The following is a 15,248-nucleotide window of genomic DNA, read 5'->3' as shown; positions in this document are numbered from 1 at the left end:
CAATATACATATATATATATTTTAATATGTTTGAATATAATTATTTTAAACTGTGCTTTCTGTTATTTACATATTTTACTATTTTATTTATTTTTTAATTTTAAAGATGTCAGTTATCATATGTCGTCTCCTTTTGAAATTGAACATTCCATTCATCGGACTTTGTTATTGAAAGTCTCATTACTGTCACAAACTTTATTTTTTAATCGGCTCATATTCTATTAATTATTTACGATAACACGTCATCACGATGAAATAAATTTACCATTTGTCACGTAATTTCATTATTTTTGTTGGTACGATAATACTTAAGCACTCGTGCGAGCAGGAAGAGAAACGAACGAAAAGCGAAAGGCGCATTAATTACAACCATCTACCATCCGCCTCATTCGCACTTATGTTTTTCGAGTTAATTATGAGCAATATAGCAAATACAGCCACACAGCGGTTAATGACCATTGTTTACGTATATATGCTTTTCAAAATTTACGAGCATGCATTACAGTGTAATATGAGATCACAGTTAAGTCGAATTTCTTATCGGGCATATTTTTTACTTCATTTGTCGACGTGGAATTTTTTTGCGTAACTGCAACATTGCAAAACTTGACACTTGAGATAACTAATATAGCTAAATAGTTAAACCGTAAAAGGCTACTAGACAAACTACACGAATCTACATTAATCTATGTCACTTGATAGATTTCTACGTTTCTTCATGAGTTTCTTTCAAAATAAACGAGACATGGCATAATTAATAGGCATGCGTTATTTTTATTAATTTTCCAATGAACACATTAGAATTTTTATCTTATCTCAAAATAAAAGTTATAATTTAAAATAATATCTATAACTTTCCAGTGCTTATGCAACATAATTTGATGAGCGTCAATTAAAATTACACTATCTTTAAAATGTAAAGTTGTATGTACAACAGAAAAATTATGAGTATTAGTTTAAGAGAAAAAGAAATTTACATTTTTATGATTTATTTCAATTTATTTCGATTAAAAATATATAAAAAATTTTCCAAAAAATTCTTTATGGTTGTGATATCAAGCGATACGTAAAAGATTTTGATTAAAAAAAAATTTTATTCAGAAACTAAATCGTAAATCAACTTTTAATTTTTTAGAATTTACAACAGAATGTTGCATCGTCATTTTAGGGTCAATGATTTGGTACATGTAAAGCAGCTTTCACATTTGTCTAATTTACTTTTCGCAAACCGGTTCACTGCTTTTATGTATTTTAGTTAATAATAGATTTTGTACTCGCTTAATCATTATACTGTTTATAAACTTAAATTAAATTGATCATAAACGATAATGAACATAATGCAGTACATTAATGATTGCTCATCAATAAAACTATCTCTTATATAAACTTGTCTATCAACAGTCAAGATATAATGGCATATAGCGTCCTTGGATAATTTCTTGCGAATGATCTACGAACGATGAAGGTTCATGAACTGTTTATAGGAACCCAAGAGTGAGAGTAGAAGAAAACCGACGTTGAGACTGGTTGTTCTCTCGACAAAGAGAGAAAGAAAGAACTGTTACCAAACGTAATAGCTTTCCGCAAAGGCACGTGAAGTATTAGTCTAGCATGGGTCAGTGCAACGCGCAAGGATTGCAACACTTATTTTTTGTGCCCTTTTTTACGCTTTCAGACTCGTCAAATGCAATATAGGTCGAATCTAATGGAAAAAACAATCGACATTTTTTTCTGCGACAAGAAGCGAGCGTCCTGCCTCTAAAAAAGACGCATATTGTTTTGCTCCAGTTTTGCAACATAAAGATCATCGCAGGTTGAGGTAATCAAAGTAATGGTTGGAAAATTGGCATGAAGAAAAAGAAAAAGTGGAAGTTTCAATGTGCAGCTACAATTACGAAAAGGTGGGGAGAGAAACAGAGACAGACAGAAGAGAAGGAGAAAGACGGATCGCGGCAGGTCGTTCTACAACAGTACAACTTTCAGCACGGATTATGGTAGAGCTCAGTAAGTTCGCGAGCACGGAGTACGCGCGATCCATTCACACAAAAAAGCAAACCTGTAAAACAAAACATCACGTTGATTGTGCAAGTGGTCACAGAATAAAATCATAAGATTAAATCGAACGGGTGGAACAACAACAGGTATTTCCAGCATATATTTTTATTTCTGCATTACGTCATTGCTACTATTTTGCATTGGAATTATTGCCGATTTTCGTGTAACCTTTTGCTGAGTGAAATATAACGAAATTTACAGTTACATGCAAGATTTAAATAAAAATTTAAATCTGGAAATTGAATCTCTTGATTTTTGAAATTTTTAATTAAAAAATTGATGCATCTATTAGCGTAGTTTTTTAATCTACTAATTTCTATACATGAATAAGAGTTCAATCAAATTTTGTTTTCCATTGATGTTAGACACCTTTTTATTTTTATTATAACATTATAACTATACGAATGTAATAACTAAATAATTATAATGATTATTACTATAAATATAAATTGTATTACTATAATTATTACTATAAATATACTTAAGTGTAATTAAAATAATAAATAAACAAGCAAAAATCAAAATTTAAGGCAAAGCATGCATTACATTTGTAAATTAATTGGGTGAAAAAATTACGTTTAATTACGTTCAATTGCGTATTGACATCACTTTTTTACTTAATTTTTGTAGTGTATTGTATAATCATGAATCAGATATGTCACGTTTCATCTTGATTTGCTTGGATTGATTTATGGTAGGTCGCTGTGTTTACTGAGTAAACCGCTGTTACGCTAACCAGTACAAATTCTAATATGGTATGTGACGTAACACTTAACTTCAAGTTAACGGTTTGCAGATGTGTTTTTGTGCATTGCATACGTAGGTTCCGCAGTATATAAAGGTGTGCACTTTCTTCGCGTCGGGCAAAGATATATCTTTAGATAACTGGGAAATTGCTTCACTGCATTTCTTTGAATTGCCGTGTTATATAATGCGAGAGAAACGCAATCTCTGTATAATCTGTATTAATTAATTATAAACGGAAACAAGCGAAAGATAGTAAAAAGTCGAAACTCTTATGCGATATCTTGCGGAATCTCGAAGATTATTATGTTATTTTGCATTTAAATAATAAAGGTGTAAATTTTTGCAACATTAAACACTTTTTTTACAATGTAAATAAACTGTCAATAAATACTATTTTATTAAAGTATTTATTAAGGTTTATTTATTTTAAAATAAACGATATTAGAATATTTAATAAAAAATTGTAAAGTATTACTCTGTCAAATTCCTAATAAATAAATATTTTGTAAGCATTAACATTACGTACATTTAGCTAATTTATACATTTTGGACGTGTTAAAAAATTCAGGAAAGCAATTATAAAATATTTGTTGCTATCAAAATCATATTGTTAAGAAAAAAGTTTTTTAAATGTATCAGAAGTTGGAGTAAAATTATATCTAAAAATGGGATTATTCTTTTATGTAACATACCGTATGCTTGATCTCGCCAAACATAACAGTATATTTTCCACTTTTTTTATTTGTTGCCAATGCATTATTAATACTTAAGGATATCGCTTGATTTCAGGTCTCTATCCTTTTTTTTGTGTTAGCAAAAAGCAGTCTGTCTTGATATGTTTTGCTATGAAAGTGCTGCTATAATACGTCCTTCTTTATTGTTTTAAAAAATCAAAACAATTTACATAAAAATGATCTAATCCGACAAATCTGAAATATGGATACAATTACGACATATCATAATGAAAATTAAAATTATTCATTAATTCATTCAAATGTATTTGATTGAAAAAAAGAATTTTCTAAGATTTTTTTTACAAAATCTCTAAAAATTACGATAAAAAATAAATGTACTGCAATTAATACTATATGTTTATGCTAAATTAAATTATATTAAGATAATTTAAACTATAACTAAATTAAATACATATACGCATAACTGCAAGTTTCCTAATTATGTAATTAAATAGCAATATCAGAAATAATAACAATCTTTCAAAATATATTTCAAGGATATAAATTTTGCAAAAAGATTCAAATATCTCAAAGCGTTTCGTGCCGCACGAAATTAATGACTCGTGTTACATTTCTCGTTCAAGTCATTTGAGACCAATTATCTTATCTTTTTTGTTTTATTAAAATATTTTACGTCACATACCTTTTCTCTTTCTTAACACTTTTTATAATCGTAATCTTATATAAGATATCTTATAAATACACATAATAAAATTGCAAATGGAAAGTCACATAAAATCAGCGCAGGACGGAATGTATTAAATTAAAAATGTCTCTAATTGGCTCCAATTTTTCTCAATTTTGCATCTACTTTGCATCTTAATATCTCTGAATGGAAAAAAAAGAAAATAATGTTAACCTGCGAAAACTGAATATTTGTGTCGCCTTTGATCGCCGTTGATTACAAACCTGTCGTTTTCGATTATGGGAAAGAACCTTATGATTTAAACCTTTTTATTCGAATTTGAATGCAGACGGGTGAAATAATGTTAAAGGTGGAGCGGCAGTTTTGGAAGAGGTAATACAGTTATAAACGTGCATAACAACTTCATTTATCGGCGCCCTGTCATTTCGAGCAATTTGGTCCGCGCGAAAAAAAGAAACGTGAAAGTGCAAAGTATAACAAGCACGGAAACGCAATGTAGATTCGATACCTCCAAATGACGGATTCGATCAATCATACGGGCGAAGGAAACATCGATTTCACAATCTTCGGACACATTAAATTGAAGCTTATATTTAGCAAATATTATCCGGTATTTTTATACTAAGTTTACGATCTGGTAAACTGCATGCAGTGCAATGTACTTTAATTATTGCATTATGGAATTCTTATAAAATTTACCGCAATTACCGCTTCGAAATTGGACATGTATTGACATATGCTTATTACCATAAATGTAACCGAACGGATGTAAAATATGAAATACCGCTTGCTTTGATGAAAGTTTTGCGGCTGCAGCTTCGTGCAGGAAAAAGCATGTAATATACGACACTTTGATAAATTTATACAGAAATTGATTATAAACATAAATACCTAATGCTGTTTAAACCAAATATGTACATGAAACACATTGCGTTGAAAACTTATGCATTAACGTTCTCTCATTAATAATAATTGGTAGATTTTATATCCAATTAGGTATATCGCAGCATCTCCACGCAGACATTGCAAAATATGTTTACGGTTATTTCGGTAAAAGTAATCGTTCCAGATATTCGCGATCTCTTTATTGGCATCGAGAAGGCCAGGATCAAGTTGCATTCTCCATGTAATTGGAGTTTCGAATTTACGTAATATTATCGCCTTAAAATATTTTTATCGGTAAAAGTAAAAGTAAACCTCAGTATGCGCTTGTAACAGCGACTTTACGTTACTTTACTCTCTCGTTCGTATTGAACGCGTTTATTGTCCGCGTTATAGAAATAAATTTGTTGGTTCATTATTTCGTAAGCACTGCATGCGTATCTCTATTGCGGCAAACTCAAAATCTGCTTTCTCCGATATATGCAATGACTTTCTATAAGAGGAAATCTATACTCGCAAATTGACTTGCCTATTCCTGGATGTTGAAGAAATCTTATTAGTTGAAAACGAATCGAATCACGAAGTTACAATTGGCCGAATGCAACTAATCGGCCTTTTATCAATTTTCTCTTCTTTTCTACGATCTCGCTACTTGCGCAGCGACTTGAACTAACGTGACGGGAATTGTGCGCTACGGTGAAATAATAGACTGTCCAAATGATTTGCGAAATTGGTTGCAGCTGAAAAGATTATGTAATAGACACGAAACATAATTACAACGAAACGACACATACAGTAATGTGCAATATTTTATGGGATTGCGATAATTGCGGCACAGCAATTGCGCTACACATGCTAAATTTGCGTGACATTCTACATCCATCATCATAATGATGTGCACTCTTTCCCTTTCTCTCTTTCCGCTTCGTCCGTCAATCTCGCAATGCACTAAATTTTCGTGACATTTCAGCGATAATGGACAAAAATAAGAGTGAAATTCAATCCTATTACAAAAACAAGACCATTTTTGTCACCGGCGCTTCCGGTTTTATGGGCAAGGTTCTCTTGGAAAAGTTGCTGTACTGCTGCTCGGAAATCGATAAAATTTACATTCTCATACGAGGCAAGAAAGGTCATAGCTACGATACTCGGCTCAGCAGCATATTCCATTTACCTGTAAGACATTGTTCGAATTCCATTAACTCTGTTTTTGCTAACGTCGCGTAATACAATATCGTGGTATATATTTCAAATATTTGCGATCGTCGCAATATGCCTATACATTTGTATCTCTTTAAGACTGAATTAACTTTTATATCCACTTAGTAATTGAATTATTTTTTACGCAATAATATTAAAAGAACCAAATAAAACAAATAAAAAATTTGTGATAATCATAAATAGTTTTACAAAATTTAGTAATTTTATTTGCATGATTTTAATAATTTAGCAATCCTTTTCTTTAATTTCTAAAGACACTTAGGTTTTACATATTTATTATAATGTTTATATTTATTCATATTTATTATAATGTTTATATTTTTTTTATACTATTTTTTTAATTATAACTATAATTTTTGCTACCATATCTCAAATAAATCCAAGATTTTTTAAATAATTATGCAACTTATGAATTATAGTACCAATAATGTAAATTAATAATAAATAATTGTAATAATTATTGACATTTCCATAGTTATTTCAAAGATTAAAAACGGAGAAACCTAAGCTTTTTGAAAAAGTGATACCATTAAACGGCGACATATCTTCTGATAATTTGGGTCTTACTGAAGAGCAGCGAGAATGTCTGATAAATGAAGTACATGTGGTATTTCATTGCGCTGCATCTCTTCGTTTGGAGGCGAAATTGAAAGATGCCATCGAGATGAACACTGTAAGATATTTGCTGTAAAGAAATGTAAAAAAAATCAACGTCAATAACATAAGGTTACATTTGTTTTTTTTTTTTATGTGAAAGAATGTCTTTACATTGCGCTGATTACACTGTACATTTAGATTCTGTATTCATCAAATATATATTTAATGTTATATCAAAAACGTGTTGACAATTAAATGTCAAAGCAACATAAAAATTAGTTAATTTCGCGAATTTGTTTTCTAAATCTAAATTTAATGTATAATATTTTACATAACATCTAAAATGCATGAAATCTGATTTAATCTTCAAGATAGGTACAAAAAAGGTACTAGACTTGGCAAAACAAATGAAGCAACTGGAATGTTTCCTGCATTTAAGCACGGCCTTTTGTCACGTCGACCAAAAGGAACTTAGCGAACGATTCTTTGATTCCCCGGATGATCCCCACGATGTCATAAAACTCGTTCAATGGCTGGACGAAGAAGCTATCGATCTTCTTACACCAAAGTAATCAAATTTGCAATCTTATTAATAGTTACATATTGATGAGAATATTTATTACAAAATTAATTATAAAATAATAATAATTAAATATCTTCTTAATGATTTAATTAAATATTAAAAAAGTAATTAAAAATTGAAAAGATAGAATAATTGCTTATTCGTATAACTGATTGAATTATCTTCCAATATTAAAAAAATGTCTATGCAATAACGCAATTGTCTATTGTTATAATTCTAGATTGATGCATCCGCATCCAAATAGCTACACGTATTCGAAGCGTCTTGCCGAAACATTGGTGGCCAACGAGTATCCTAATCTGCCTTGCTGCATTGCTAGGCCATCAATCGGTAATTATTGGTATATTTTATAATTTTTCAAAAATCATAAGAGAAAATCTTTCGACGCGATACACACACATGTTATATCAGATTTACACAATGCACTCAATTCGAGAAAAATAGAAATTTCTGTTCACGACTGCACGCAATATGATCAAATAATCTAGTAAATTATACTAGGTGCGCAATTAAGTTTCCGGGTTTTTTTTTATCAATGCAAAATGGAAAATTTCAAGAGAAATACAAAAAACGGTTTATTCAAAGTATCGTCCCTCGCTAGCTACACATTTTTGCCATCTCTCTGGCAATACATGAATACCGCGACGATAAAACGACGCGTCTTTGCATCGAAACCATTTATCCAATCAGTTTTGCACTTCTTCGAAATTGGCCAAGTGTAGCCCAGCTAAGCCATGTGCCATCGACCGGAACAAGTGATAATTGGAAGGGGCCAGGTCTGGTGAATACAGCGGGTGCGGTAGCAGATCCCATTTCAGCGTTTTGATGGTGTCCTGGACGATGGAAGTGCGATGGCACGGAACGTTGTCGTGCTGCAATATCACTCGTTCGTGTCTCGTGTCCCATTCTGGCCGTTTTTCGAGCAATGCATGGTTCAAATTTATCAGTTGTTGTTGTCTTGTGTTTGCGTATCATTTTCATCCAATAACGCTTGCAGATCGGCGTCCTCAAATGTTTTTGGTCTTCCGGAGCGCTCCTTGTCCTCAGTGTCGAAATCGCCATTTCTAAAGCGTTTAAACCAATCTTCACAAGTAGTTTTCGATTGTGCATGTTCGCCGTAGGCTTTCTCAAGCAAACGGCGTGCTTCAGCTGCATTTTCTTTCAAGTTGAAGCAGAAAAGCAAAGCTTCCCGCAAATGCTGTTTATTTGGCACAAAACTCGACATCTTTATTGTTAGAAAAAATATTTTTGCGTTGCAATATGTGTTGGTATTATGACTGGTTATTGTTGACAGATGTCCAAGTTAATAAAAAAACACAACTTTAGACATGTATATCGACTACATGTATCGTTAGCGCCATTCATGTGTGAAACCCGGAAACTTAGTTGCGCACCTAGTATAACACATTAAAAATTTTTAAAATTAATTAATTTTGTATAGTATGTCCATCTTACACGGAGCCAATGCCAGGTTGGGTTGACAATCTGAATGGTCCTACAGGATTGCTCGTCGGTGCGGGCAAAGGTGTCATCAGATCAATGCACTGCAACGGCAATTATCATGCTGAACTTATACCGGTTGACATTGCGATTAATAATCTAATTGTAATTGCATACAGAGTCGGTACCAAGCAGGAGAAGTATGTAATTCCGCTTTGTGCAATTCTTTTTTTTGCATCATTGAACATACCAAAAGAACATTCAAATTAGAGTATGTTTTTCAAAGCTCGCTTTGGACCATTGCAACACATATAAGATAACATTCTATTTATTATTTTATGTGCTTAAAATATGAAAAAGAATTAAAAAATCAATATATACACTTGAAAAGAATATTCACTTTGTGCGTATTTCAAGTCGTTAAGTGCTTTTCTGTTATGTAAAATTATAAATAGATATTTATTTCATATTTTACTGCAAATTAATTGCCTAAAGCGAGTTTAACATACAATATGTCTATTTTATATAAACTATTTCTTTTTTACTACTATTTCTTATAATATTTAATATAGTATTTAAAATAATTATAGTATTTATTTTAAAAAAATTTGTAACATCTTGATTTCTCTGATGAACTTACAACTGATAGATTTATAAACACGGACTTTGTTGTAACTTATATCTTTTCTTAGAATTCATTATCTTTTTTTTAAATATTATTTTGCGCGATTACTTTACTTATTATATAAACACATTGTAAATGCACTAGAAATAATAAGCATTCCGTCTCTATTTCTCTGCATTCTTATAGATCAAAGAGCATATCCGTATTATATTTTATCCTAGAACTCATTATCTTTCTTTTAAATATTTTTTTGCGGAATTACTTTACTTATTACATAAACGCATTATAAATGCATTAGAAATAACAAGTTTTCTGTCTCTATTTCTCTGCATTCTTATAGATCAAAGAGCATACCCGTATTCAACGTAACGCAAAGCAATATAACACCGATCACATGGAGAGAAGTATTGGACATGGGAAGAGGTATTATTCATGACTATCCCTTTGATGGACAAGTTTGGTATCCTGATGGCGATATGCGCAGCAGTAAATTTGTGCACAATTTATTCGTCTTCTTTTTCCACATTATACCCGCATACCTTATCGACTTCTTGATGCTGATATTCCGACAAAAAAGATTGTAAGTTCTGAGTACTCTTTATGAAAATGTTTATCCATTAATCATTACTCATTACATAATGTTTTTTATAATGTTTTATATAATGACATAATATTATGTGATCTATTTTAATTGTTATCTTCTTTCTTTTCGTTCTTTCTAACAGTATGGTCAGAATCCAGAAACGAATTTCAGTTGGGCTCGAAGTACTGCAATATTTTACCACGAGGGAATGGGAATTTCATAACCGTAAAATATTAACTATGTTCGACGAATTGTTGCCAGCGGATAAAAAAATGTTTCGCACTTATGTCGAAGCTAATGTTGACAAAATGGAATATTTGAAAAATGTTGTTCTGGGTACTCGACAATATTGCATGAAAGAAGATTTATCTTCCTTGCCGAGAGCCCGTCGGAATCAAAAGATGTGAGTATATTTTGCATAAATTATATTCCATGTTGTATATTTCTGTGCAAAGAAGACAGTTCTACAAAATTTATTTAGTCGCAGTTTAGAAATGTTTAAAATGCAAAACAATGTTTGAAGGTTTCAATAAATAGAGGGAAGGTAAATACAGTTAAACATACTTTGCATAATCTTAACACTCGTAAGAAGTTTCTACATTTCTTGAACGACAATTGCGTATTCTCAAAAGAAACTGAATTTTCATTGTGAGATAAGATCATTAATATAAGCGTAATATGTGAAAGTTAGGATGAAAGAAAATAGTAAAAGAAACTAACGTTGTTTAAATATTTCTCTCGTTTAAATGTTCCCTTCTGACGCTGCACATACATTTCTATTTTTTATTTCAGCTTGCATTGAATTTTTACGTATAATCGCAATACAGTAGCAATCAAATATGATTTACTAAAAATTTTAGGAAATTATTTAAAAAATTCGTAGATTTACTAAAAATTAAATCTCATTAAAAAAATTAAATTTGCAAAGTTTAATTAAAATTTATTTACATTAAATTAAATTTGCATCAATAACATTAAAATTTAACTAAAATTGACTTAAATTTCATAAATTTTAATTTTTTATCTTTTTTCGATTTGTATGCAACTTGTCGAAAACTTGATGTCATATAATTCATCGTATATGTGAAATGTGTATGTTTCAGAATGTACGTTCTTCATATTACAACAGTGTACCTATTTTACTTCGGCATATTATATTACATTTACAACAACTTTGAGATAATGAAAATCAGTCTGGATTACATCACGGAGAAATTGAAATTGCTGCCGATTATAGGCGGATTTGTGGAGAAGGCGCATTTATAAGAATGCATTCTTTTCACGTTTACCGCACCATACATATATAATTTACAACGCAACTAACAAAGAGCAGAAGGATAATCCGTTTGACACTCCCTTTGACTTTATTATCCAATAATTTGTTTAGGGTTTTTTGAGCTACTTGTAATTCTATTCCATAGAGCACATATTACAGGGTGGAAGGTAGTCTTAATATATTATCAATGTAAATACTTTATTGTGACTGTTGATATTAGATATAATTTCAAAATAGAGACAAAGACTAGGTCGTAAAAATTATAAAATTGGATGATCTATATTAGTTATTCAACCAAAAAGTAAAGGTGTGCTTTTTTAAAAAGATTACTGACTTTAATTGGCGAAACATATGTGTACAAGTTTATTTGTAATTCAATAAAAATGTATTACTGCATTTTATATAGTACGCATATATTTATGAATATATTCACTGCAGTCATGATATACATACATAGAAATGTATGTTGCTTGGGAATAAAGAATTTATAATATTCCAAATCCATTATATGATATTTATTAATTAAGTATATATTATATTAATTCGTTAAATATACAAATAAGAATATATGTATATTTTATGAATATTTTAATTTTTTTGTAAAATCAATAAAAATATGCATCACAATTTTTCCTTGATATTTCCGATATTTTCAGTTAAATTTATTATTTTGTAAAACGTATATAAAAAAATTTACTTTAAACGATCTATATGATTTGGGCCAAAATCCTGTATATTGTGTACTTCGATGCACGTAAGTGCTGATTCCTTTTTCACATATTTTCTACATTACACACCGCAGAAAGAGATAAATACACTGAGAGAAAAATCCGGTTAAAATTGATCGGAAAATCCATTCAAAAAGTAAGAAACGGATATTATCGATCCCTTCAATCGGAAAAAATAACCGATGAAGACTGAAATAACCGATCAAAAATATCCGATTAGAAAATATCCGTTTGTTACTTTTTGAACGAATAGTCCGATTATATTATGTCCGATCAATAGATCTAATCGGAATCTGATCGGAATCTGATCGGAATTTTCCCCTTAAATATACCAATTAATATTAATATTAATTTGTATCACTTCTTCTTCTACTTTGAGTTCTTCAAGAACAGTTCTAACTGTATTACAATTCATTTCTTTCACTTCTTAATAATTGACACGTAATACACTATTATATACAAAATATTGCACACAATATTGCGTCACACTGCCTTCACGCTGCTTCGATGACGAACACGAGACAATAGAGTACAGGCTCATGCACGCTGGGCCCATCGGTACGACTGTTAGCACGACCAATCACAATCGAGTTACCAGTGCGACTTCGAAATGTGTACACATGTATTTCATCGGACTTCTGAACGAATAAATTGTATTTCATCGGATATTACACTTTATCGGATAATATTTTAATCGAATATAGTACATTAGATCGGACATTCAGCTTGATCGGAAAAAATACCTTATTTTTATCCGATCACAAGTGCAATGTCCGATCATATTATATATCAATTTAAACGGATAAGTAAATCGCAGCTCATTATCCGTTCATATTTCATTGGAAATTTTATTTCATCGGATAAAGGCATCCATCATTTCATCGGATAGCCCCAAATCCAATCAAAATCAATCGGATAAGATGTTCAAACGGTTTTTTCCGATTAGAGTCGCTGGATATTTTTCTCAGTGATAGAATTCTGTTTTGTCGCAAATTATAAATACATAAGGATAAAAATGAAAAAAATATATGACATTTTTCTCCAGTTAGATGTATAATGTTATATATATATATGTATTTTTTAAATTAAATATTTTAGCTTATATCTGGCTCATATTTAGCTTATATAATCTATTAAACATTTTATATATGTCTGTTTCGTCTTGGGTCATAGACGTGGAATAGAATTTTGTTTGAGAAAAAGAATGCAAACCATACGAAAAAACATACTCAGGCCACAAGTGTAGTAAAATACTAACAAAAAAAAGACGTATTAAAAATTGTCGGCTTACATTAGATCACCTTTGGTGATTAATTACAAACTACGATAGTGAGAATAACGCAGCACGATAATGACTTATCAATAAAACTAACTTTTATATACACTTGTCCATCGAGTATATTATAAATTATTGCTAAAATAATTTTCACATTATTACATTATCACAAACAAAAATAAATGCAGCTGTGACAAATGCCGTAATAAATGCAACAGTGTGACACAAAATGCTAGTAAAGGATTTTTCTTCATATTATTAAGAATATGTATTTTACATAAATGGAAAAACTGATTTTTTAATTATAAAGGAGATATTTGATATTGTTACGTTCACCAGTTCGATTTATATTAAAGCACGTAACACAACCGTTGACTCACGCTTTCACTCCAAAATAAGAGACACTTTTTAATAAAATAACTATAACTTTAATGTAACTCAACGAATATATAAACTCAGACAAGAATAATTACAATAATAATAGCCGTCGTATAAACACATCTGTACGAAACGACAGCTGTCGCGAGACTCCTGTCGTTGTTATCAACAATGTGACAACAACATGACAACGAGACGTTCGATGTTCTTTTAATAAATTTCCATGCTGACTCGATGAACGATCGGGAACACCGTAGGGACGTAACAATATGTATCTTAATAGAGGATTCTATTTATAAATTAAAAATAAACTATTAAGATTAATAAAACAATAAGTAGATTTATATTTCAGATTTCTACGTCAAACTATTTATTGAAAATATGAGAAAAAAGTTAAGTTTATATACACGCAAGATAACACAAATATAATATTTTTAAAACAATAACTACAATCTGCTTGCTAAACATAGATATAAGTCCTTGAAATAGAGCAAACAAGGTAATTATTTATTTTGACGTAAGACTCAATTCTTTAAAAGTTTTTACATTTCAACATTCATCTATTTGTTGCAAAACAAGAATTTGCATTGTAAATGCGCACTATTTTTATGTTATAAGGAAGAAAAAAACGTCATTAAGAATGTCGATTAGATATTATTTACTATAGTAAATGTGAAGTTCCACATTATTACTAGTAGACTGACGCAAGAATCAAAGGTTAAATAATATTAATAAGCGTGTGCAAGTGCATAAGTTTAAATATTTTTCTTTTTTTATATTGTGTAATGATGTAATAATTGCATTTCCTCCTCGTATTTTTCAAGAAAATGACGACATAAGCGACAGATTATCATCAATACTTTAAGATTAATTACTTTATTTTATTATTTTCTATTCTAACTACCTCAAACACTTTTTTCTAAAATAATATTATTCTTATATAAATCTAAAAGAATATATGAGAAAATAAAAGAGAGAGAGACCAGCTTTTGCATATTTCGAATTCATCAACAGTCGAAATGTAATGACATACAGCGTCCTTTGATAGTATTACACGCATATAAAAACGATGACATTCATGAACTATTCATAATTGTTTACAGGGACGTAAAAATAAAAAAAAACCAATTTGTTTTGCGATTAGAAGCGGGCTTCTTGCCTCTTGCTAGAACGAAACGCACAAGATTTTTTGTTGTAGGGGAAGGTGGGGTAAGACGGACCCCCTAAGCGAAAATGGCTATATTTTTTATATTAATGACAAAAAATAACTGAAATTTAGCATGAAGAAACTGTAGAATGTTTATTATAAGATTATAATGTTAAATTTTCAAAATTTGCAAAAGTTTGAATTATTATTAAGATTTTTAAAAACTTAATTTTGGTCCATTTTACCCCACCCATGGGGTAAAACGGACCAAGCCGAGATAATATGGATCAAGAAATAATTTAACTGATTAACTCAAAATCAAAACTATAT

At 30.4% G+C, this 15,248-nt stretch overlaps 1 protein-coding gene across 1 annotated transcript; it reads left to right on the top strand.

The window, feature by feature from the left end:
• The first annotated feature begins 1,967 nt into the window (after nucleotides 1-1,967).
• LOC105670863 (putative fatty acyl-CoA reductase CG5065) lies at nucleotides 1,968-11,790 on the top strand. The gene is made up of 9 exons (XM_067358261.1): nucleotides 1,968-2,141; nucleotides 6,035-6,240; nucleotides 6,761-6,958; nucleotides 7,254-7,450; nucleotides 7,686-7,795; nucleotides 8,907-9,105; nucleotides 9,871-10,110; nucleotides 10,256-10,516; nucleotides 11,217-11,790. Exons 2-9 carry the CDS (start codon nucleotides 6,040-6,042, stop codon nucleotides 11,377-11,379), a joined length of 1,569 nt encoding a protein of 522 aa, XP_067214362.1. The 5' UTR covers nucleotides 1,968-2,141; nucleotides 6,035-6,039; the 3' UTR covers nucleotides 11,380-11,790.
• The last annotated feature ends 3,458 nt before the right edge of the window (nucleotides 11,791-15,248 follow it).

Source organism: Linepithema humile, chromosome 6 (genome assembly GCF_040581485.1).
Source record: "Linepithema humile isolate Giens D197 chromosome 6, Lhum_UNIL_v1.0, whole genome shotgun sequence".
Lineage (NCBI taxonomy): Eukaryota > Metazoa > Arthropoda > Insecta > Hymenoptera > Formicidae > Linepithema > Linepithema humile.
The sequence above is the reverse complement of the archived record's forward strand: the minus strand, read 5'-3'. Positions and strand labels throughout refer to the sequence as shown.

What these genes read in the sequence shown, in the direction of transcription:
- LOC105670863 (XM_067358261.1), top strand. Translation starts at nt 6,040, where the DNA reads ATGGACAAAAATAAGAGTGAAATTCAATCCTATTACAAAAACAAGACC. An exon ending in GCAGCATATTCCATTTACCT is followed by an intron (nt 6,241 to 6,760) that starts GTAAGACATTGT and finishes ACATTTCCATAG; the next exon opens with TTATTTCAAAGATTAAAAAC. An exon ending in ATCGATCTTCTTACACCAAA is followed by an intron (nt 7,451 to 7,685) that starts GTAATCAAATTT and finishes TTATAATTCTAG; the next exon opens with ATTGATGCATCCGCATCCAA.